The 22236-nt window shown below is 44.7% G+C and overlaps 1 protein-coding gene across 1 annotated transcript in view; it reads left to right on the top strand.

Moving 5' to 3' along the window:
- Positions 1–4650: 4650 nt before the first annotated feature.
- Positions 4651–22236, top strand: part of ADAM19 (ADAM metallopeptidase domain 19) — a 123657-nt gene continuing 106071 nt past the window's right edge. The window contains exons 1-2 of the mRNA XM_073621174.1: positions 4651–4986; positions 16795–16898. Coding sequence (XP_073477275.1) covers positions 4893–4986; positions 16795–16898 — 198 coding nt within the window. The 5' untranslated portion in view covers positions 4651–4892. The remainder of the gene's footprint in view (positions 4987–16794; positions 16899–22236) is intronic.

Raw genomic sequence — 22236 nt, 5'->3', positions numbered from 1 at the left:
ATGGGCACATGTGGAGCATGGATGGGCACAAATGGAGCATGGATGAGCCAGGTATGTAGCATGGATGGGCACAGATCAGCACTGTGGGCACTCCAGCCCACAGCGCTGCTGCACCCGGCTCCCTCCTCTCCTCGCACACTGTAACGATCGGTGCGAGGAGAGGGGAGGAGCTGCACCGGACAAGCTCCAGTTTGTTGACAAGTGATTGCTCCGTCATTGGACGGAGCAATCACATGGTAAAGGGCCTCTGTCATTGACCTTCCCAGGTGCACGCCGCAGTGAGGACATCCATGGAGCCCTCCCAGAATAAGCTGACCGCGCTGTAGCCATCTTTCGGCTATGGCCCGGTCGGCATGTGGTTAAAGAGGAACTGCTGTCTGCTCACATAATTTGTAATAAAAACACCTTTGCCATTCTGAAGCTTCCCTCCAACCACTTTGCATATTATTTTATATATACTGTGATTCTGTACTTGCCAAATATTCTCCAGAAATCTCCCTCCACTAAGTCTGGCTGCATCCATTTTAACTGTGGGCAGCTGAAGCTGCTGCCTGTTCACTTCCTGGATTTACACAGACACACAGAGGCACATCTCCAGTTCTGCAGCTCTCATTGGCCCTCTTATGACTCATCCCCCCTCCCTTCCTGGCAAACTCCCATGAGAGTGATTGAGAGAGCTAGCTGTGCATGATGTCATAAGCCTAGGCTTTTTACCAGACAAGAAACAAGTGGGCTATATACATATACATATATATATATATATATATATATATATATATATAAATATAAAATAAATATTACAAATGTTATATACAGTGTATATATATATATATATATATATATATATATATATATATATATATATATATAATATACACACACCAATATGAATATTTCCTATTCCTATATAATTATATATATTTAAATAATTGAAAGAGGAGCTCAAACACTGGCAGACAAGATCTGTTTTTATTTGAACTCTATCACAGAGCTACAATCAGGGTGGGCGCTACCACTAGGTAAATTAGGCAGCCGCCTAGGGCGCCCAGCCGCTGGTACTCCCTCTCTCTGCAGCCAACAACTAATTCAGTCTCAACAGTTAGGCAGCCGCTCCCGAGTCCATCCGTACATAGTGTAGTAGGCACAGTGGCGGCGGAGGACTGTGTCTGTGTCCCGACTGAATGGAGGAAGGAAAGGAAACATCCCCTGCGCTGCTGTCTCTCACACCACGCGAGTTCACGTTGTCCCCAGCCAGCTCTGCCTCTCTGCCCAGTGCAGTGCCCATAAGCCGTGGTTATGCGATTCCTAATCCTGCCGCCCCGGTCGTGGAGGCTGCTCGCTCTCCCTCCTGACCCGGCCTGTCCTCCTGAACAATGGCAGCATCAGTGGAGTCACTGGCGGCGCTCAGGTGGGCTTGGTGACAGGTGGAGCCTGTGGCCTGCCTGGAGGAGGCATCGAGCCAGACAGCAAGGCATTTAAAATTGTACGTTCCTAGCCCTGGCAGTGGCAGGGTCATGTCGTTGGATTCAGAGAGAGTATACAGATAGAGAGATACAGATACAAGCTGCAGAGCCCCAGACTGTCGAGTTGAACTGATGTGTGTGTGTACTCTCTGGTAGGCTGCATTTATGGGTGCCGGTGAGGATGCATTTATGGGCGCTAGTGAGGCTGCATTTTTGGGTGCTGTTGAGGATGCATTTATGGGTGCTGGTGAGGCTGCATTTATGGGTGCCGGTGAGGATGCATTTATGGGCGCCGGTGAGGATACATTTATGGGCGCCGGTGAAGATGCATTTATGGGCGCCGGTGAAGATGCATTTATGGGCGCTTGTGAGGATACATTTATGGGCGCCAGTGAAGATGCATTTATGGGCGCCGGTGAAGATGCATTTATGGGCGCTGGTGAGGCTGCATTTATGGGCGCTGGTGAGGCTGCATTTATGGGCGCTGGTGAGGATGCATTTATGGGCGCTGGTGAGGCTGCATTTATGGGCGCTGGTGAGGATGCATTTATGGGCGCTGGTGAGGCTGCATTTATGGGTGCTGGTGAGGATGCATTTATGGGCGCTGGTGAGGCTGTATTTATGGGCGCTGGTAGGCTGCATTTATGGGTGTCGGTGAGGATGCATTTATGGGCGCTAGTGAGGCTGCATTTTTGGGCGCTGTTGTGGATGCATTTATGGGCGCTGGTGAGGCTGCATTTATGGGCGCCGGTGAGGATGCATTTATGGGCGCTGCTGATGATGCATTTATGGGCGTTGGTGAGGCTGCATTCATGGGCGCTGGTGAGGCTGCATTTATGGGCGCTGGTGAGGCTGCATTTTTGGGCACTGATGAGGATGCATTTATGGGCGCTGGTGAGGCTGCATTTATGGGTGCTGGTGAGACTGCATTTATGGGCGCTGGTGAGGATGCATTTATGGGGGCTGGTGAGGATGCATTTACGGGCACCGTTGAGGATGCATTTATGGGCGCTGGTGAGGCTGAATTTATGGGTGCTGGTGAGGCTGCATTTATGGGCGCTGGTGAGGATGCATTTACGGGCACCGTTGAGGATGCATTTATGGGCGCTGGTGAGGCTGCATTTATGGGCGCTGATGAGGATGCATTTATGGGCACTGGTGAGGCTGCATTTATGGGCGCTGGTAGGCTGCATTTATGGGCGCTGGTGAGGCTACATTTATGGGCACTGGAGAGGCTGCATTTATGGGCGCTGGTGAGCCTGAATTAATGGGCGCTGGTGAGGCTGCATTAATGGGCTCTGGTGAGGCTGAATTAATGGGCACTGGTGAAGCTGCATTTACGGGCGCTGGTGATGATGCATTTGTGGGTGCCGGTGAGGATGCATTTATCGGTGCCGGTGAGGATGCATTTATGGGCGCTAGTGAGGCTGCATTTTTGGGCGCTGTTGAGGATGCATTTATGGGTGCTGGTGAGGCTGCATTTATGGGTGCCGGTGAGGATACATTTATGGGCGCTGGTGAGGATACATTTATGGGCGCCGGTGAAGATGCATTTATGGGCGCTGGTGAGGATGCATTTATGGGCGCTGGCGAGGCTGCATTTATGGGCGCTGGTGAGGCTGCATTTATGGGCGCTGGTGAGGCTGCATTTATGGGCGCTGGTGAGGATGCATTTATGGGCACTGGTGAGGCTGCATTTATGGGCGCTGGTGAGGATGCATTTATGGGTGCTGGTGAGGCTGCATTTATGGGCGCTGGTAGGCTGCATTTATGGGTGCCGGTGAGGATGCATTTATGGGCGCTAGTGAGGCTGCATTTTTGGGCGCTGTTGTGGATGCATTTATGGGCGCTGGTGAGGCTGCATTTATGGGCGCCGGTGAGGATGCATTTATGGGCGCTGCTGATGATGCATTTATGGGCGTTGGTGAGGCTGCATTCATGGGCGCTGGTGAAGCTGCATTTATGGGCGCTGGTGAGGCTGCATTTTTGGGCACTGATGAGGATGCCATTATGGGCGCTGGTGAGGCTGCATTTATGGGTGCTGGCGAGGCTGCATTTATGGGCGCTGGTGAGGATGCATTTATGGGCGCTGGTGAGGATGCATTTACGGGCACCGTTGAGGATGCATTTATGGGCGCTGGTGAGGCCGCATTTATGGGTGCTGGTGAGGCTGCATTTATGGGCGCTGGTGAGGATGCATTTACGGGCACCGTTGAGGATGCATTTATGGGCGCTGGTGAGGCTGCATTTATGGGCGCTGGTGAGGCTGCATTTATGGGCGCTGGTGAGGATGCATTTATGGGCACTGGTGAGGCTGCATTTATGGGCGCTGGTAGGCTGCATTTATGGGCGCTGGTGAGGCTACATTTATGGGCGCTGGAGAGGCTGCATTTATGGGCGCTGGTGAGCCTGAATTAATGGGCGCTGGTGAGGCTGCATTAATGGGCTCTGGTGGGGCTGCATTAATGGGCTCTGGTGAGGCTGAATTAATGGGCACTGATGAAGCTGCATTTACGGGCGCTGGTGAGGCTGCATTTATGGGCGCTGGTGAGGCTGCATTTATGGGCGCCGGTGAGGCTGCATTTATGGGCGCCGGTGAGGCTGCATTTATGGGCGCTGGTGAGGCTGCATTTATGGGCGCTGGTGAGGCTGAATTTTTGGGCGCTGATGAGGATGCATTTATGGGCGCTGGTGAGGATGCATTTATGGGCGCTGATGAGGATGCATTTCTGGGCGCTGGTCAGGATGCATTTCTGGGCGCTGGTAGGCTGCATTTCTGGGCGCTGGTGAGGCTGCATTTATGGGCGCTGGTGAGGCTGCATTAATGGACGCTGGTGAGGATGCATTTATGGGCGCTGGTGAGGCTGCATTTATGGGCGCTGGTGAGGATGCATTTTTGGGCGCTGATGAGGATGCATTTCTGGGCGCTGGTGAGGATGCATTTCTGGGCGCTGGTGAGGCTGCATTTATGGGCGCTGGTGAGGATGCATTTATGGGCATCGTTGAGGATGCATTTATGGGCCCTGGTAGGCTGCATTTATGGGTGCTGGTGAGGATGCATTTAAGGGCGCTGGTGAGGCTGCATTTATGGGTGCTGGCGAGGCTGCATTAATGGGCGCTGGTAGGTGGGGTATATATACATGGGCAGGGCAAAAGGAGGTTTCGCCTACGGTTTCAAAAATCCTTGCACCAGCCCTGTCTACAATGCATCAAAGGAGGATTCCTAGTCGCTGAGCCCAGACACAGCCCAGGATAGGAGGATCGGAGGAGAGGTGTAACTAGTAGATCTAATACATAGAAATAGAAGAGCTGCTCTCAGGGGCGTGTCCAGAGCGGAGCAGCCCGGCTGTGTATGCAGAGCTCGGTAGGACATGCTCTGTGGATGACAGCCGGGCTGCATGTGGACGAGGGTAGCCGGGGATCCCGCGGATGGAAGGAGCTGCAGGGCTCGGGGGGATCCGAGTCTGGATATGGATGGGGATGACGCTGATTCTGCTGACACCTGAACCTCCCACTCTGACAGGCAAGTGGATGGTAAACACTCCATAGAACAATGACTGTCTTATTATTATCATCATCGCTCCATGACTATGAGCAGGGTGGTGCTCCGTGCATACATGTGTGTTGGGGGAGACAATTCATATCCACACTGGATGGTAATGATTGAACTACTAGTGACTTAAAGAGAACCTGTCTGAGCAGATAGATTGCAGATTTTGGCTATCTAGTGGGGTGCATTGATTGTACAATCTCCTGTAGATCTAAACATCAACTATGCAGTGCCAAGTATATGACTGATTAGATGCAAATGCAATTTGTTTAGATTATTCCTCATATTACATGGCAAGTCTAACGGTGGGCATACACGCTTCAATAAAGATCAATTTTTTTTTATTTTTTGTGATCAATCTCTTCCAATAGGAATAATCAATCTATATAGTTAATAACTAATGTGATTGAACTAACACACATGGGTAAAGCGAACTTCGATGGCCAGTTATCGATCACATCCCTGTTTTCATAATGTAATCTTGTATTCTGATTGATTGAAATATGATCAAACTCATGCACAAAGTATCTGAGTAATATTGATAATAACAATATCCCACCCTGGCTGATTGACTCAGTTTGCTCAAATCCATTGTAAATCGATTGGAAGGGAAGTGATCAGAGTGTGTGGCCAGTAAGTAAATTGTATGGCCAGTGTTCCCCTTGTCTCACTGCTTGAGTCACTGGCACAATCTGTACACTTGGCTGGCTGTATGCTTGTGCAGTGACCTGCTAAGGAAGGATGAGAGCCCCTGCAGCATGCTCCTGGCAGCTCCCATATTTCTATATGTCTATAAACAGATCAGATTTCTTGTATTCAATGTTTAAAGTCATAGTGAACTTTATGTTAAAGGACCATTTCCAGGGACACTTTCATATGAAAGTAAAATCTGTCACATCTCGGAGGACCATGGGCCTCCATACATCTAATATTAAAGTGTCTATTAAATTGAACTATAGTTGCATTAAAATATAGAATTATTTAGAAAGCCTGTGTATGTATCATTACTGGCTGAGATGAAATGAACCCTGCTTGGAAGAAACAACATTTCCAGGGACAAATATGCTGGGCTGGAAATCGAGGACTGTCTGCTATGATATAATTAGGGCAAGAACGTCTTATAATGATAGATTATTGAATATATCTATAAGGGTCCATTCATACCTCTAAGGCTTGTTCACATTACGCTGGCCACGTGTGAATGAAGCCTTGGCATGTCCATCTGCAACTCAAGAACTCTCCTAGCTTAAAGTGTGGTTCCCATTTAAAAAAAAAAATAAAAAATAAAAGTCAGCAGTTACAAATACTGCAGCTGCTGACTTTTCATCGGACACTTACCTGTCCCAGGGTCCAGCGATGTGGAGGATCGAAGCCCCGCTCGTCCCCCCCTCCGCTTGGCGGCCCTGGCATTTTAACTGTGGGACCCAGTAATCAATCTGGGACCAGTCACGTGTCCCAGATGATTGACAAGTGGGAGGGTGGAGAGGCGATCTCCCTTCCTGCGCCGAGGGAAGTGATGTCACCAGCCCAGGCACCGAAGGAGGCAGACTACGAGGGACCACCTAGCAACAGCCATTTAGAGGTGAGTAAAAAAAAAAAATTTTCTCCAAATGTTTTTTTTTTAAATTTTTTTTAAGCACATTACTAATTTTTTTTTCTGGGGGGGTGGAACTCCGCTTTAAGGTTTAGTTCACTTTTCTGACCACTGTAGCCTTCTTCTAGGGTTGTTATAAGAAATGACTATCCCCAAACAAGATAGTGCTGTGCATAAAACTGTAGGCAAATAAGAGAACAAGAACCTTTGTTAAGTGGAAGAGTTGGTTTGATAATAAAGTTGGCAGTGCCTTCACCCAGGATAGTGCCTCTGTGAACCGAGGGGATTTCCTTCCTGTAGAAATAACCAGCAATCTAATCAAAGTAATTGGGTGCAAAGGTACTACTGCAACCAGCATGTAACATTAACCATAAGTATAGAGATATGCACCAATATGGTAATAATACAAGCTTTATATAAAAAGAGATTAATAACCGTACATGCATCCAATGTACAAACCGGTATTAGCAAAGAGCCCAAAAAGAGTCCAGGCGGAATTGTGTACTAGTACCTGGGTATAAATAGTTATTAATAAAGATACCTCGAGATGAATGTTGCAGCAAATTTCAGTTGCAGGGGCCTCTGAGGATGATCGTGATGTGTCTTCTGCCTTTGTGTAGGAGACCCGAAAACAGTCAGTAGTGATTGGAAGATCCTCTAACCCTTGTCCAACCAGCGTGGAATGCAGATACTCACCAGCAGAAACCATGGCGTGACACTAGAACTCAGAGGCCTATCTACTCTGTATCTTAGTGCCTAGTAGTATCTAATCTGTAAGACAGCTGGATCTCTAGCTACCAGAAGTGGCCAGCCGATGCCTAACATGGCTATAGCCTATGCTGGTTATTGAGCCCTGAACTAAAACTATCTATAGAATTCCAGACCAGAAGGGACATTGTTAACTAGAATAACAGGAGTGGCATGTAAACTCTATTGCAACAAACAGGTTCACCTACTAATATACTGGAAGGTGACCACTACATATACAGTAGCACAGACCTAGCTATCTGGCACTGTGCATGTGAGATAATAGCAAAAGATAGAGATATGTCTGTCACAAGGATTCAGATACATGCTCAAGAAGCTATGAGCAGTTGCAGTTAACCTATTAGAATATAGAAATGCTTGCCTAATAGTCTCTGATTCTAGCCTGGGTGAAAGACAGCAGGTCATGTGGCGGAGTTCTGTATCTGTTCCCTGGAAACTCCCTTTTATATATTATCACAGTCTTCCAATCAGGGTTTCTGACCCAGCTAGTAGGGACAGGTAGGACCTGTCTGCAACTAATGAACTCTGTTTTAATTAATAAGCAAAAACTATTTGCAAATAAGGACAGTAGAGGGCTGCAGATCCCTATACCATGTTTAATGTTTTACCCAAATTTAGGGTTTAACATGAAGCATTGTCCCATTCCCTAACTTGACCAACTTATCTAAACTGCAGGGTGCTTATCCCTGGAGTGTCCTGTTGATTTAATATAACACGCTTGTGTGTGGTCCTGATTCATTACAAAACATATTACAGTGCGCACATTCAAGAATGACATTTCCTGCAAGGCTAGTTAAAAACACTTGAACATATTCAAAAAAATACGGGGGTTTGGTCACACTATATGGTCATATAGTGCTAAGCCCACTTACTGCGACAAAGTACCCCGAATTAGTGGGTCCTACCCTAGTAATAGTGTCTGTTTGGTCCTGATTCATGTCATCCATTCATAGGGATCTGACCCATCTACTACTGTAAATTAGGGACTTTTAAATTATGCTAGCATAAGAACAGCTTCATTTGGGCGGCACAGTGGTGTAGTGGTTAGCACTTTCACCTAGCAGTAAGAAGGGTCGCTGGTTCGAATCCCAACCACGACACTACCTGCCTGGAGTTTGCATGTTCTCCCTGTGCCTGCGTGGGTTTCCTCCGGGTACTCCGTTTTCCTCCCACACTCCAAAGACATGCTGGTAGGTTAATTGGATCCCGTCTAAATTGTCCCTAGTATATGAATGTGAGTTAGGGACCTTAGATTGTAAGCTCCTTGAGGGTAGGGAATGATGTGAATGTACAATGTATATGTAAAGCGCTGCGTAAATTGATGGCGCTATATAAGTACCTGAAATAAATAAATAAAAATAAATAAAATACTGCCCTGGTGCAAGTTCCGCTTCGCTTTGGGCAAATCGCAGCTAACCCATGGGTTTCGTGTGGATTAGCTGCACTTTCCCATCGACTTCAATGATATCCCGTGGTTTTGGTGCAGTTCCAGAGAGAGCACCAAAGATGCAGCATGCAGGAGTTTTGGTGCATATTCTGACATTGCACCAAAACCACAGAACCTCATAGAAGTCTATGGCAAAGTGCAGTTAACCTGCATGAAAACCTCAGGTTATGTGCTATTTAGCAAAAGCGCAGTGGGGTAGTGTGAAGCCTCCCTAAGTAGAGGGACGTCACGATGCTTGTAGTCCATTGTTTTCTTCCTCAGCCCTATGACAGATGACCTGTACTGTCTTACAGACCCGGGACTGGGATATAAATAATGCAGAGGCCTGTGCTTTTCACCTGCAACCCACTAATCATGGTTGCAATGCTCAGCAGGCTTCATTACAAAATGTAATAAATTCACTTTTTTTATTTTTTATAATGTGGGTGCATTTATTACATTTTTGCAAAAAGTGGACTATGCCTTTAATGTTAGAGACTGTCATGCTGGCCTAGATTTTGTTATTGGTGTCATTAGAAGAAATTGTTCCCCATCGTTGGTGTCATTGGGAGAAATTGTGCCCCATCATTGGTGTCATTGGATCCCATTATTTATGTCATTAGAAGAAATTGTTCCCCATCAATGGTGTCATTGGGAGAAATTGTGCCCCATCATTGGTGTCATTGTGCCCCATCGTTGGTATCATTGGGGGGGAATAGTGCCCCATCTTGGTGTAATTGGGAGGAATTGTGTCCCTTTATTGGTATCAGTGAATGAAATGGTTCCCGAGGGTCGCATAAAAGCAAGCAAAGGGCCGCATCTGGCCCCGGGCCGCAGTTTGGAGACCCCTGGTGTAGAGTGACCAATATGAGGCATTGCTTGACTTGCTTTACTTTGCGGTCATTTGGAGCATAACCTTTTGAGATCTGTTCAAACTGCAGGCAACATGGTCTAAATACAATATTTTGTGTGCATTCTATTGCAAAAGGCAATGTAAATGCAAGGCTAAGGTATATCCCCAACCTCTATATAGAGGAAGGGTTCCTTTCGCTCCTCAGACTTCTTCCAAGTCAGCACCCGGAAAACAGTTTTGACCCAAGCCTTGGACACCAAAAGCAGCTAAACCTGGTTCTAAACCTTCTGCACAATGACGGGACACCCCCACTTCAAGTGGGAAAATATCTGTCGGGCTTCACAGCAGTGGAGCTCAGGATCTTCCAGGATCTAGGAATATCTAGCCTGTGTCCTGTACTGTACAGCCCTACAAAATGTTTGAGAGACTCTGACTATATAATTACTTGTAAAATATATCACTTCCACGTGCGCGCGGTCCGTTTCTTCAGTGCGCATGCGCCAATGACTTCGGCAGCAGTGTATATAGTGAATATCTCCTAAACTGTGCAAGTTTAGGAGATATTTACAGTACCTACAGGTAAGCCTTATTATAGGCTTACCTGTAGGTACAAGTGGTGTAACAGAGTTTACAACCACTTTAAAAGCACTAAGTGTAATTCCTGTCCTCTGCTATCAGCATAAGTCACTTCTGACAAGTTTTCCTTACACCAAGAGAAAAAAGGGGAAAGGGGAGGGATCTCCAGCTGGGGGGGGGGCTGAGAAGAGAAAACTGCAGATAAACAGGTACAACTTATGTAGGAGGATTTGTTTCCTCTCTGTGTATCACCTGAGGACAGTCACTTTACTGGGTATATATATAGAAGGGTTTACAACCACTTTAAACTAACATTTTCCATTGCTAGAAAACATAACACATGATACTAAAGGTAAGATCAGCTCCCCACTTCATCGTTACAGCTCAGGTGCTGGCTCAGTTTGTCTCCTCCAAAACAATCAATTGTACCAGCAACAGGAACACCACACACTGAGATGCAAAATAATATTCTTCTTTTATTAAAATAGGCAGCAAGAGTTCTAACTGACACCTTTTCTGCTAGGCACAGCACTTTTCAAGGAAAATATTCCAGCACCATTTTTGCTGCCCCCCACCAACCTTCAATGGTTAGTTACTAGAATGATGGCGGCCAGGCAACAAAGAGTCTTTGATTGGTAGGATGCCAGCAGATGGCCTGCACAGTGTCATTGGTTGCCGGGACACTGGTGGCCACGGTACACAGTGTCATTGGTGGCTGTGGTGAACAGCATCATTGGGTGTTAGGATGCTGGTGGCTGGGCTGCACTGTGTCATTTGTTGCGAGGATACTTGCGGCCAGGGCACAAATTGTCTTCAGTTGCTAGGATGCAGGCGGCCAGGCCACACAGTGTCATTGGTTGTTAACGCAGGCAGTCAGGTTGCACAGCATCATTGACTGTTATGCTGCAGGGCCTGCACCCTAACAGCCAATGCCACTGTGCAGCCCGGGATTTAAACATACACAGGGCGGAACGTGCACTGAGGATGGAGTGTCAGGTATGGACACTCTGGCCACCCCTCTATTGTGCCTCCATGAGTGTCACCTGAGGTGGCCGTCTCAATTGGCCACATTGACAGCACAGCCCTGGTAACTCGGGACACTGGCCACATCACTCCCTGTCATCAGCAGAGCTTACAATCTAGACGCAGAGCTCACAATCAAATGCTCACCCAGATGTACAGTATGCATGCTGAATGAATAGATGCAGACAGCAGTAATGTACAGTAATTTACAGCCAAAACCAGCTGTCAGCAATCTGTCTTTACTGTTTAGCTAAAAGCTATTCGATAGCAGTGGGGTTAAAGGCATAGTTCACTTTTACCAAAAAAACTGCCTATGCAGATAAAAGATGTCACCTAGATAAACACAAGCTGTGCATCTTTGACCAAAGTTGAATAATGTCTTTGCCATACGTTTAGGCCTTATAAGTGCTGTACCTCATGAAGCCTGATTGGAAAACTCTCAGGGCATGCTCAGGACATTGCTAAGAGAGGCCTAGCTGTTACTGTTCACCTTCACCATCACAGGAGTGAACTCTTTCCGCTGATTCAAACCCCCTCACACTTTTTGTCCCCTAACGCAGTAGTTCTGAGCTCAGCGTTTGAGAGCTCACTCCTGCGATGAACAGTTATAGCTAGGCCTCTTTTAGCAATGTCCTGAGAGTTTTTCAGTCAGGCTTCTTGAGTTACCTAAATAGGCCTACACCTATAGCAAGGGCATTATTCAAATGTGGTCAAAGCTGCACAGTTAAGATTTTTATCTACAGATGCTTCTTATCTCCATAGGTAGTTTTTTGGTAAAGGTAACTAACCCTTTAATGCATGGCACACCTATTTTGCACCTAGATTATATTTATTAATAAATATCAGTTCATGACGGTGGTGTACAAAGTATTGTAATTAATAGCAAATCACTACATGCTAGTTTACTGAAGAGCTATAAACAGATTCATTCTGATTGGTGGCTGTGAGTGATTGGCTGTTTGCACTTGCTCAGTGCATGGTTTTATTAAATATTGAGCGTGGACATAGTTTTCAGACACGTGTACTGGCCTCAGAGCATTTGTGTATATATAATTGGGCAGGCAGTGGCTGAGTGTTCCTGGGTGTAATATATAGCACACTATATTTAGAAAGGAAGATGAAGAATTCACACAGTGAGTGTGGGAGGACGGAGAACAGACCGGGCCCATTTACACATCCGCACACAATCTCCAGGGGAAAGTCTCTGAAAGCTCTGCATAGTCACACCTGTCATGGCCGCCCTGACTCCTACTCAGTGTCCATTTTGAATGAAATATCGCTGCAGCTAAATGTGGCTCTCCATTATGTGTGAAGTGCCCAGATTTATTTAGATAAGCCGACTAAACAGGCTAGATTACCCCCTCCATAGTGATACCAGCCCCTGTGCCTCTCAGTACCAGGCTGCTGCTTTTAGAAGACATAGGCCAAAAACGAAGGCATGACCTACTTGTTTGTTATAGTACAACTAAAGGCACAATTAATTTTTTTCATTTTGGAGAGAGTTAGGCTAGATTCACACTTGTCCGGCGCAAATTTCACCTCCCTTTTCACTGCAAATTTCCTAGGCAGCTGTTCAGCTGCGATTTAGATGCAAATTTTGGGAGCCGATGGGCACCGGCATCTTTAACATTAGCTAGATTGGTGACATCACAAAGTCCAGGACGTCATATGGCCCTTAGCTATTTAACCACTTCCAGCCCAAGGACGTCATATGATGTCCTGGACTTTGAGTGGGGATATCTGAATGATATGAATGATGCTGGTCGCCGCCGAAAGTTGATTAAAAGATTTCTGGTGACCAGATGGTCCCCAGTCATCTCTATGACACTCGAAAGGCCGGGCGTGACGTTGTCCCTGGATGTAAACAATGCCGGGGACTCAGCTGGAAAGGCCGAGACAGGTAATTTTTTTTTTATTCTTTTATTTTTTTATCTTGGTCTTTCCAGCCTGAAGGAGAGATGTGGAGTCTTATAGACCCCAGATCTCTCCATAAGGAGGACCTGTTAAGCACTATTCCTATTACAAGGGATGTTTACATTCCTTGTAATAGGAATAAAAGTGATAAAAAAAAAATTTAAAGAGAAAGTGAAGTAATAAAGGTAAAATAAACCATAAAAAAAAAAAAAAATTTAAAGCGCCCCCGTCCCCGGGGTCCCACGCACAGAAGCAAATGCATACATAAGTCGCGCCCACATATATAAATGTAAAAAATTTAAAGCGTCGCCTATGGAGATTTTTAAGTAACAAAGTTGGCGCCATTCCAGAGTGTGCACAATTTTAAAGCGTGACATGCTAGATATCTATTTACTCTGCGTAACATCATCTTTCACATTATGCAAAAAAATTGGGCTAACTTTTTACTGTTTTTTTTGTTTTTGTTTCATTAAACAGTTTTTTCCCCAAAAAAAGCGCTTGAAAATTTCCTACACAAATACCGTGTGACGTAAAAAGTTGCATCGATTGCCATTGTATTCCCTAGAGTCTCTGCTAAAAAAACATATATATTATGTTTGGGGGTTCTGAGTAATTTTCTAGCAAAAAAATTATGACCTTTATATGTAGGAGAGGAGTGCCAGAGTAGGCCAGGTATTGAAGTTGTTAAGAACAGTCAGACGGCAGAGCAGGCAGACAGCGGGAGCCTTCGGCACGAGCAAAGATTTTTCTTTTTTGGTGTCAGCGGTGGTGGCAGGCGTTGTGATTGAAGAGGGATCTACACCCAGGGACATTGTTTTTTTTAATAAAGGAATTGTCAAAAACTGTGTCTGTTTTTTTTTTTTTGTATTTCTTCTTGACACTTTTTTGGTGAATGAGTAGGGGTACAATCTACCCCATACTCATTCACATGGGGGGCTGGGATCCGGGGGCCCCCCTTGTTAAATGGGGGGCTTCCAGATTCCGATAATCCCCCTGCCCACAGACCCCCACAACCACTAGCCAGGGTTGTGGGGAAGAGACCCTAATCCCCATCAACATGGGGTGCACCCCCCCTCCATGTTGAGAGCATGTGGACTGGTATGGTTCAGGAGGTGAGGCGGAACTCGCCCCCCCCCCCCCTTTTCCTGGCCAGGCTGCATGCTCAAGTAAGGGTCTGGTATGGATGGGGGGGGGGGGCATGCCATTTTTTGTTTTATTTTTTTTAATTTTGGTGTTGGGGTTCCCCTCAAAATCAATTCCAGACCCTTTGGGGAGGACCCCATGCCATTTTTTTCTATCAAATTTGTGTTCAAAACTGATTTGCGATTCAGATGTGTTCCCATAGAAGTCAATAGTACACGATCCAGTATTTCCGGGTAGAGGGCGTGCGTGGGTAACCGCCTCCCTGGCTGTGATGCTATGCTGTCATTCACTTCAGCACACAACGATCAGCGGGTCCCGCCCAATGATTTATGTCTGACGATCGGCGGAGCAAATGGCAGAAGAGTGCCCTGTGTAGGTAAATATCAACAGGGCTCTCTACTAACAGCAGTAATGTGCCGTTTTTTTTTTTTTTCCCCCTCAAAAGGGAATAAAAACTGGCACAGTGCTTAGTAAAAACAGCTCACATTTACCCCATTTAACACCTTGATTTCCCCTAGATGTTAACCCCCTTCCCAGCCAGTGTCTTTAGTATAGTAACAGTGCAAATTGGAGTGCTGTATTAGTGTCCCTGGTGATGTCAGTAATAATATAAAACAAAAAAATTATAAATTATTATATACTATAATTTGTAGATGCTATAACTTTCATGTAAACCAATCAATATACACCTATTGGGATTTTTTTTTTTTTTTTACCAAAGAAATGCAACAGAATACATTTTGACATAAATTTATGAAGACATTTGATTTAATATTTTTTTTTTATGTATGTATGTGTGTGTTTTGTAGCAGAAAGTGAAAAAAAAAATGTGCTTTTTCCCCAAAATGATGTTTTTTTTTTTTTTTTTTTATTTAGATATAAAAGAAATAAAAAAACCCAGTGGTGATCAAATACTACAAAAGAAAGCTCTATTTGTGTGGAAAAAAAATGATATAAATCTTGTTTGGGTACAGTATTGCATGACCTTGCAATAACCAGTTAAGGTAGTGCAGAAAATGGCCTGGTCATAAAGAGGGTAAAACTTTCTGGATCTGAAGTGGTTATAGGAATAATAAATAGGAATCTGGTTGGAGGAGGATTTTGGGTTGAAATTGAGGCCTATAGAGAGGGCGAGGCTTTTTTTAAGTGAACTTGCTCTTAACAATGCCATTGGGTTAGGACCAGGTCTCTAGAATCAATAGAATGCATTCACAGAAACCTTTACTGAGCCTACCACTGGGATCGTCTTCTCTGCGTCTGTAAAGGAACCATATTATGTTGTTTTGCATAGAAGCGTGCTGGAGATGAAATACTTTATTATCATAGAGTCGGCCAACTGGCACCCTGCCAATATTGTCATATGTCCGGCACTGTTTAATATCACATTTCTTTATATTTTCAATAGGTCTCATGGAAATAATTGTTCATATGAACTTGGTTTTCAGGACAGCTCTGTTTAATGAAGAAGTGTTTCAATATCTTCCTGTAAGCAGCATGTGCCAGAATCTGCCCTAAGCCTCCATATACAGTACATTATGACACCAGTTCTAGATGTGAATTGTTTAGGTTTGCTAAGTTCTATTTTGAGATTTGTTCATTTTAATGTTATATCAGTGGTATTAGCAACACATATTTTCGAGAACACTAAACAAAAAGAGCCATTCCAGGCTGTGCAAAAATATTAACTCTTGAGAAAAAAATACAGATTCATTAAAAATAAGAGAGTAGAAAAAAAGAGACTTCACGCCCCTAAATCAACCCCAATTCAGGTTATGGAAAATCTCACCATGACGTTGAAGAAACAGGAAGACAAGTATTGGAAGATCTGGACTCCCTATTTCTTTTATAGGGATCAGACACCACGTGCTTCTCAATCTCCATAGTCTCTTGGAACACCTGATGGTGAGATGAGTCCTGTGGGGTGATCTCTTCTGGAGAGAGTCCACCCCCTCTTTTAGTCCCCCCCCCCCTTTTTTTTTTTCTTTCTCTTCCCCTTTTATTTGCCCATTATTCCCCCCCCCCCCGGGAGAATTGGCACCACATGTAGTGATTAGGTTGTGCCCAGGCACACTTGGCACACGCCCTGCGTACGCCTATGGTCATGTGACTTTCAGGTCGCGGCAGAACAGAGCCAACCACTTTACCCTCACAGCAGTGACCTTCGAGTCTGCCAGCCTTCCAATCTCTAATATAAAGATCAGGTTCACAGAAAGACAGAAAAGAGATCACCTGGTTGATAAAATTACTTGAACTACTATTGCTTCTAATGTAAACTTTTAGGATTAATTGCTTCACAATGGCTATAGCTACAGAGGTCAGTGAGTGCTTTCAAAGTTTATTTATTGATTATATTTTATAAGAGGATATTCAAACTATTATAATGCCATTGCTTTACTGCCTCTGTAATATTTTCAGAAAGAAAATCTGTATCTGTGTCTTTGTGTCCAGGGAAATAAGTTTTTCTTTTCATCTTCTTGATCACAGCCGCCAGTAAGCATTCCAGTTTTCTTGAAAAGATCTTGTCACATTCTGAAGTGACTGAACCACGCTGGTTGACATCCCAAAGCATAGAAAATAACAACTTGAAGGTGAGTTAACCTGAATTGATGGGTAGACAGATGCCATAGCCCCAGTTCAAAAATAAATGAATTTAAAGTGTATGTAAAGGCAACATTGGTTCTTTAGTTTTAGATAAGTTAATAGAAGATTAGACCCTTTGGTCAAGTTTTTTTTTTTTTTTTTGTCTGTGTCCCGGTTGGCAGGATTCACTTTTTTTTTTGTCCACTGAGAGAGAAAGTAAAGAAAATTAAAAAAAAATTTGAGTTGTCCCCAGAACAAGATGTCAGGGTAAATATTCCAATGGGGACATTGGAATTGGGACAACTGTATAAGATAAGAATTCTGTTAACCTTGGGGAGATTTCCTCTCGTTTTCTGCTCTTTTGCATTTCTAGGGCAGGAAGTAAAGGAAAATTTCCCCAGTGGGACACAGGAAGCAAACCCTTTAACTACTCAAAAAATGTTTCGACTTGAGATGCATTTTAAAGGGGTAAAACTCCATCAAAATTAATTGAGGGGGTAAAGATGGAGGTTCACACTTATGCGAGTCTTAGGCGGATTTGATCCAATCCAAAAGGCATAGATTCGCATGCCATCTGAAAAAACATTGTTTGCAGTTCGATTCCGAAAAAAGGGTCCTATGCGAGTTTGGTTTGGTGCGAATTATCTCTAGCTATGCCAAATCCCCTCAGAAATTGCATTCATTCACATTAGAATCGCACTGTGAAATTGCATCAGATTGGCACCGCATCAGTGTGAACCTAGCCTGAGGCAGGGTTCACACCTATGCGAATTGGATGTGGATTTCTCCACATCCAGTTCGCATAGCAGGAGAATGTGACCATCTCTCTATGGAGCTGGTTCACATGTCTCTGGGGAGGCTGCGGAGCGCACTGCACAGAAACGATGTGCGTCTTTGCCTCCGCTTCAGGGCTGAATTCAGGCAAAGATTCTGCCCTGATTCCTCCCTGAAACAGAGAACAGGGATGGACAGCATTGCTGTGCGATCCGTGGCCGGTTTAGGTGTGAACCGAACCTAAAGGGTTAGTTCACTCTTGCAAAAAAAACTGTACAAAAAAGTGGCAACCACCCCAACTTATAACTAGCCTTTGCAGTAGGGTGCACATGGAAGGGCAATGCACATCACAAACAAAGATTTCCAAGCACACATACCAGCTACCTGCTAAATACACAAATTGTCCCTGTCTAACAATTCACGTTAAATATAGAGGATTTTGCACAGATTTTAAAATATATGCGTAAGCTGCAGTGCCTACATCAAGGCTCCTTTTGTGTACTTTGGTCCTAACTCTATAATTTTCCCAAGCTGGAGCACATATAGCAGTGAATAGATTAAGGGCAGGTTTGGCTGGAGTGAGCCCACCCCTGCTTACAGGAACGCATGGGATGCCCAACAAAAGCACATTGACAGCTGAAGGCATCCAGTGCATCACCACATCCAACTCAACCAGCTCTATAAAAAAAAGTGGCAACCACCCCAACCTATAATTAGTCTTTGCACTAATGTGCACATGGAAGGGCAACGCACATCACAAACAAAAATTTCCTGGCACACTTACCAGCTAGTCTGCAAAACAACCAAATTGACTAACAATTCACGTTAAAAACAGAGAGTTTGCACACATTTGCAAATATATGTGTAAGCCACATGTGCACCTTACTGCAAAGGCTTATTATAGGTTGGGGTGCCACTTTTTTGTACAGTTGGTTAAATTGGATGTGGTGATGTGGTGATGCACTGGTTGCCTTCAGCTGCCATTGTGCTTTTTCTGGGCGTCCAGTGTATCCCTGTGCCTTTTAAGGATGGGCTCCCTCCAGGCAAACCTGCATTTAAAGCGGTAGTAAAGTCCTTTTTAGGGGCCCCCTGCAGTTATATACCATAATGTGTTAGTATGCACAGCATATTTAGCACATTATGGCAGACTTGCCTGTCAAAGAAGCCCCCCAGCGCTGCGGTGTGATTGATCTGGAGGGTCCATCTTCACCCAGTCTTCCTTCCGGGTTCCTTGTCTTCAGCCAATTGAATTACTGGATGGCGATGACGTCACTCCCGTGCATGTGCACAGGAGTCACATCGCTGCGACACAGATCATAGCCGTAAATGTACATTGAGCTGCGCATGCAAGGCATCATAAATATCCTGGCTGTCAGCAAGTTTTCAAATCGTGGCTTTACTGCTACTTTAATCTATCCACTATGTGCTCCAACTTGGGAGACTCTGAAAATTTTAGAGTTAGGACCACAATACACAGAGGAGCCTTTATGTGAGCACTGTGGCTTATGCGTATATTTGCAAATGACTGCAAACCAAACCCTCTATTGTAACGTGAATTGTTAGACAGGGACAAATATGGTTGTTTTGCAGGTAAGTGTGCTGAGAAATCTTTGTCTTGCACCAAAACTGCCTATGCAGTTACAGGAGACCAGTAGATAAAAGCAAGGTCAGAGTATCCAGGGCTGTCTTTGATATTGATTGGGTCCTGGGTAAACATTTTCTTTAGGGGCCCCCTCTATTCTGAGACATACAAAAAATAGCAGGTGGACTCAAAATCAGTTTACTGCAGCAGATCATGCAGCGATTGCAATTGGTTGCCAGAGGTTACAGCCTATCCTTACCGCTCACTTGCAGGTTGCTAGAGGTTACAACACATCATTTCTGCTGGCCGATAGGTTACTGCACATTATTTGCGCTCACTTATTGGTTGGTGGTGATCTGATTCCCGCCTAGCATGGGTACAAATTGAGGAAACGGCCTTCAAATTCCCAACAAATTCCTTGCTGGCTGCCATATGGCTCCAGGGCAACACTCCTCTCTCCTTTCTCTGCTTGGTGAATGTGATTATTAAAATTTGGAGATCCATCTCGCAACAAGCAAACGGCATCCCTAGGCACATCCTATCCTTTCTCCCTATCTCAGCTCTAGGTCTCTTAATTGAAGGTTTGTCCCTTGATTCATGGGAGGCTCTGGGAATTGCCTCCATAGGGGACCTCCTCAACAATCAATGCATACACTCTTTCCAAGCTCTGCACGCAAATATGCAGTCCCCAATCGAGACTTTTTTAGCTTTCGTACATGGTGAAATGGGAACAAAACCTCCACTTCTCCGCAGACTTGAACCAATGGTACTCTGCATCTCACACCACACTGAAGTACTCCAAATGTCTTTCCCACTGGAAATCATCACAGAAACTCCTTTTAACAGTGGTATCATACCCCGCAGAAGCTCGCATGGTTTTTTTCATCAACTTCACCTTTTTGCTGGCGGAACTGTGGGGGGCAAGGGACAACTACTCACATATAGTGCTCAGATCTCACACAGTTCTGGACAGACATTCAGTCTTTGATGAATGATTTTGCTGGTACAAGAGAAATCTTACTGCCGTGGCTGGCCTTGCTGGGCTTGGGTTTAGAGGATTGGACTAGACATTCCCGTATTATCCTGACACACATCCTTATTGCTGCTCGCCTAATCATAGCCGTAAATGGAAAAGCAGTACCCTTCCAACCCTTCAACAAGCTATAGCCACTGTCAACCAACACATGCACATGAAACACATGTTCGCCGAAGCCAATCTAACCATGCCAAAATTCCTCTTAGACTGGTCTCCCTGGCTTGCTGATGCTAGGGCCCCCTAACCAAACTTTATGTCTCTCCCCCTTTGTACTAGGCTTCCCTGTCATGATATAAGCTGTGATACCAAACCCAGCAAGGTCGACTGCACTTGTAACTTAAATTCAGTAAGTCTCCTATGTTGCAGCTACAAACCTACTATTAGGCTTCCCCTTCTTCACTAGATTCCTGCCATTCCGCTCTATTTCTTTCTTTTTCCTTTTTTCTTTTCCTCTTTTACTCAATACCCCGATGAGTAAAGCATGCTGCTTGTTCATTATAGATTCATAACTTATTTTTGCAACCTATTCTGTATTGTATATCATCTATACCAATTTCCTTGGTTCGCATACATGTTTCATTTGATTGTTATCGTACTCATAATTGTACGTGCTCTCTGTTGAAAACCTAATAAAAATTTAAGATAAAAAAGTAAAATAAAACCCCCTTCGTTATAGCTGCAACATAATGTAAAAAATGTATAAACATCATGAAAGAGTTTAAAATGTGTTTTTTTTTTTTTTTTTTTTTTTTTAAGTCTTAATCCATATATACAGTGCATCCGGAAAATACTCACAGCGCTTCACTTTTTACACATTTTGTTATGTTACAGCCTTCTTCCAAAATGGATTAAATTCATTATTTTCCTCAACTTCTACAAACAATACCCCATAATGACAGTGTGAAAGAAGTTTGTTTGAAATCTTTGCAAATGTATTAAAAATTAAAAAAACGAAAAAAATCACATGTATGTAAGTATTCACACAGCCTTTGCTCTATACTTTGTTGAAGCATCTTTGGAACCAATTACAGCCTCAAGTCTTTTTGAGTATGATGCTACAAGCTTGGCACACTTATTTTTGGCCAGTTTTCCCCATTCCTCTTTGTGGGACCTCTCAAGCTCCATCAGGTTGGATGGAGAGCATGGTACACAGCCATCTCCAGAGATGTTTAATCGGGTTCCAGTCTGGGCTCTTGCTGGTCCACTCAAGAACATTCACAGAGTTTTCCTGTAGCTACTCCTTTGTTATCTTGGCTGTGTGCTCATAGTCGTTGTCCTGTTGGAAGATGAACCTTCGTCCCAGTCTAAGTTCCAGATCGCTCTGAAGCAGATTTTCATCAAGGATGTCTCTGGACATTGCTGCATTCATTATTCCCTTGATCCTGACTAATCTCCCAGTTCCTGCCACTGAAAAACATCCCCACAGCATGATGCTGCCACCACCATGCTTCACTATAGGGATGGTATTGGCCAGGAGATGAGCAGTGCCTGGTTTCCTCCAGACATGACGTTTGCCATTCAGGCCAAGAGTTCAGTTTTTGTTTCATCAAACCAGAGAATTTTGTTTCTCATGATCCGAGAGTCCTTCAGGTGCCTTTTGGCTAACTCCAGGCAGGCTGTCATGTGCTTTTTTACTGAGGCGTGGCTTCTGTCTGGCCGCTCTACAATACAGGCCTGATTGATGAAGTGCTGCAGAGATGGTTGTTCTTCTGGAAAGTTCTCCTCTAAACACAAACGCTGGAGCTCTGTCAGAATGACCATTGGGTTCTTGGTCACCTCGCTGACTAAGGCCCTTCTCCCCCGATCGCTCAGTTTGGCCAGGCGGCCCGCTCTACGAAGAGTCCTGGTGGTTCCAAACTTCTTCCATTTACGGATGGAATTCCAATTTGGAATAAGGCTGTAACATAACAAAATGTGGAAAAAGTCAAGCGTGAATACTTTCCGGATACTTCAG

The sequence above is a fragment of the Aquarana catesbeiana genome, linkage group LG03 (genome assembly GCF_042186555.1).
Source record: "Aquarana catesbeiana isolate 2022-GZ linkage group LG03, ASM4218655v1, whole genome shotgun sequence".
In the NCBI taxonomy this organism is placed as follows: domain Eukaryota; kingdom Metazoa; phylum Chordata; class Amphibia; order Anura; family Ranidae; genus Aquarana; species Aquarana catesbeiana.
Note: the sequence above shows the minus strand (reverse complement) of the source record. Positions and strands in the feature narration are given on the sequence as shown.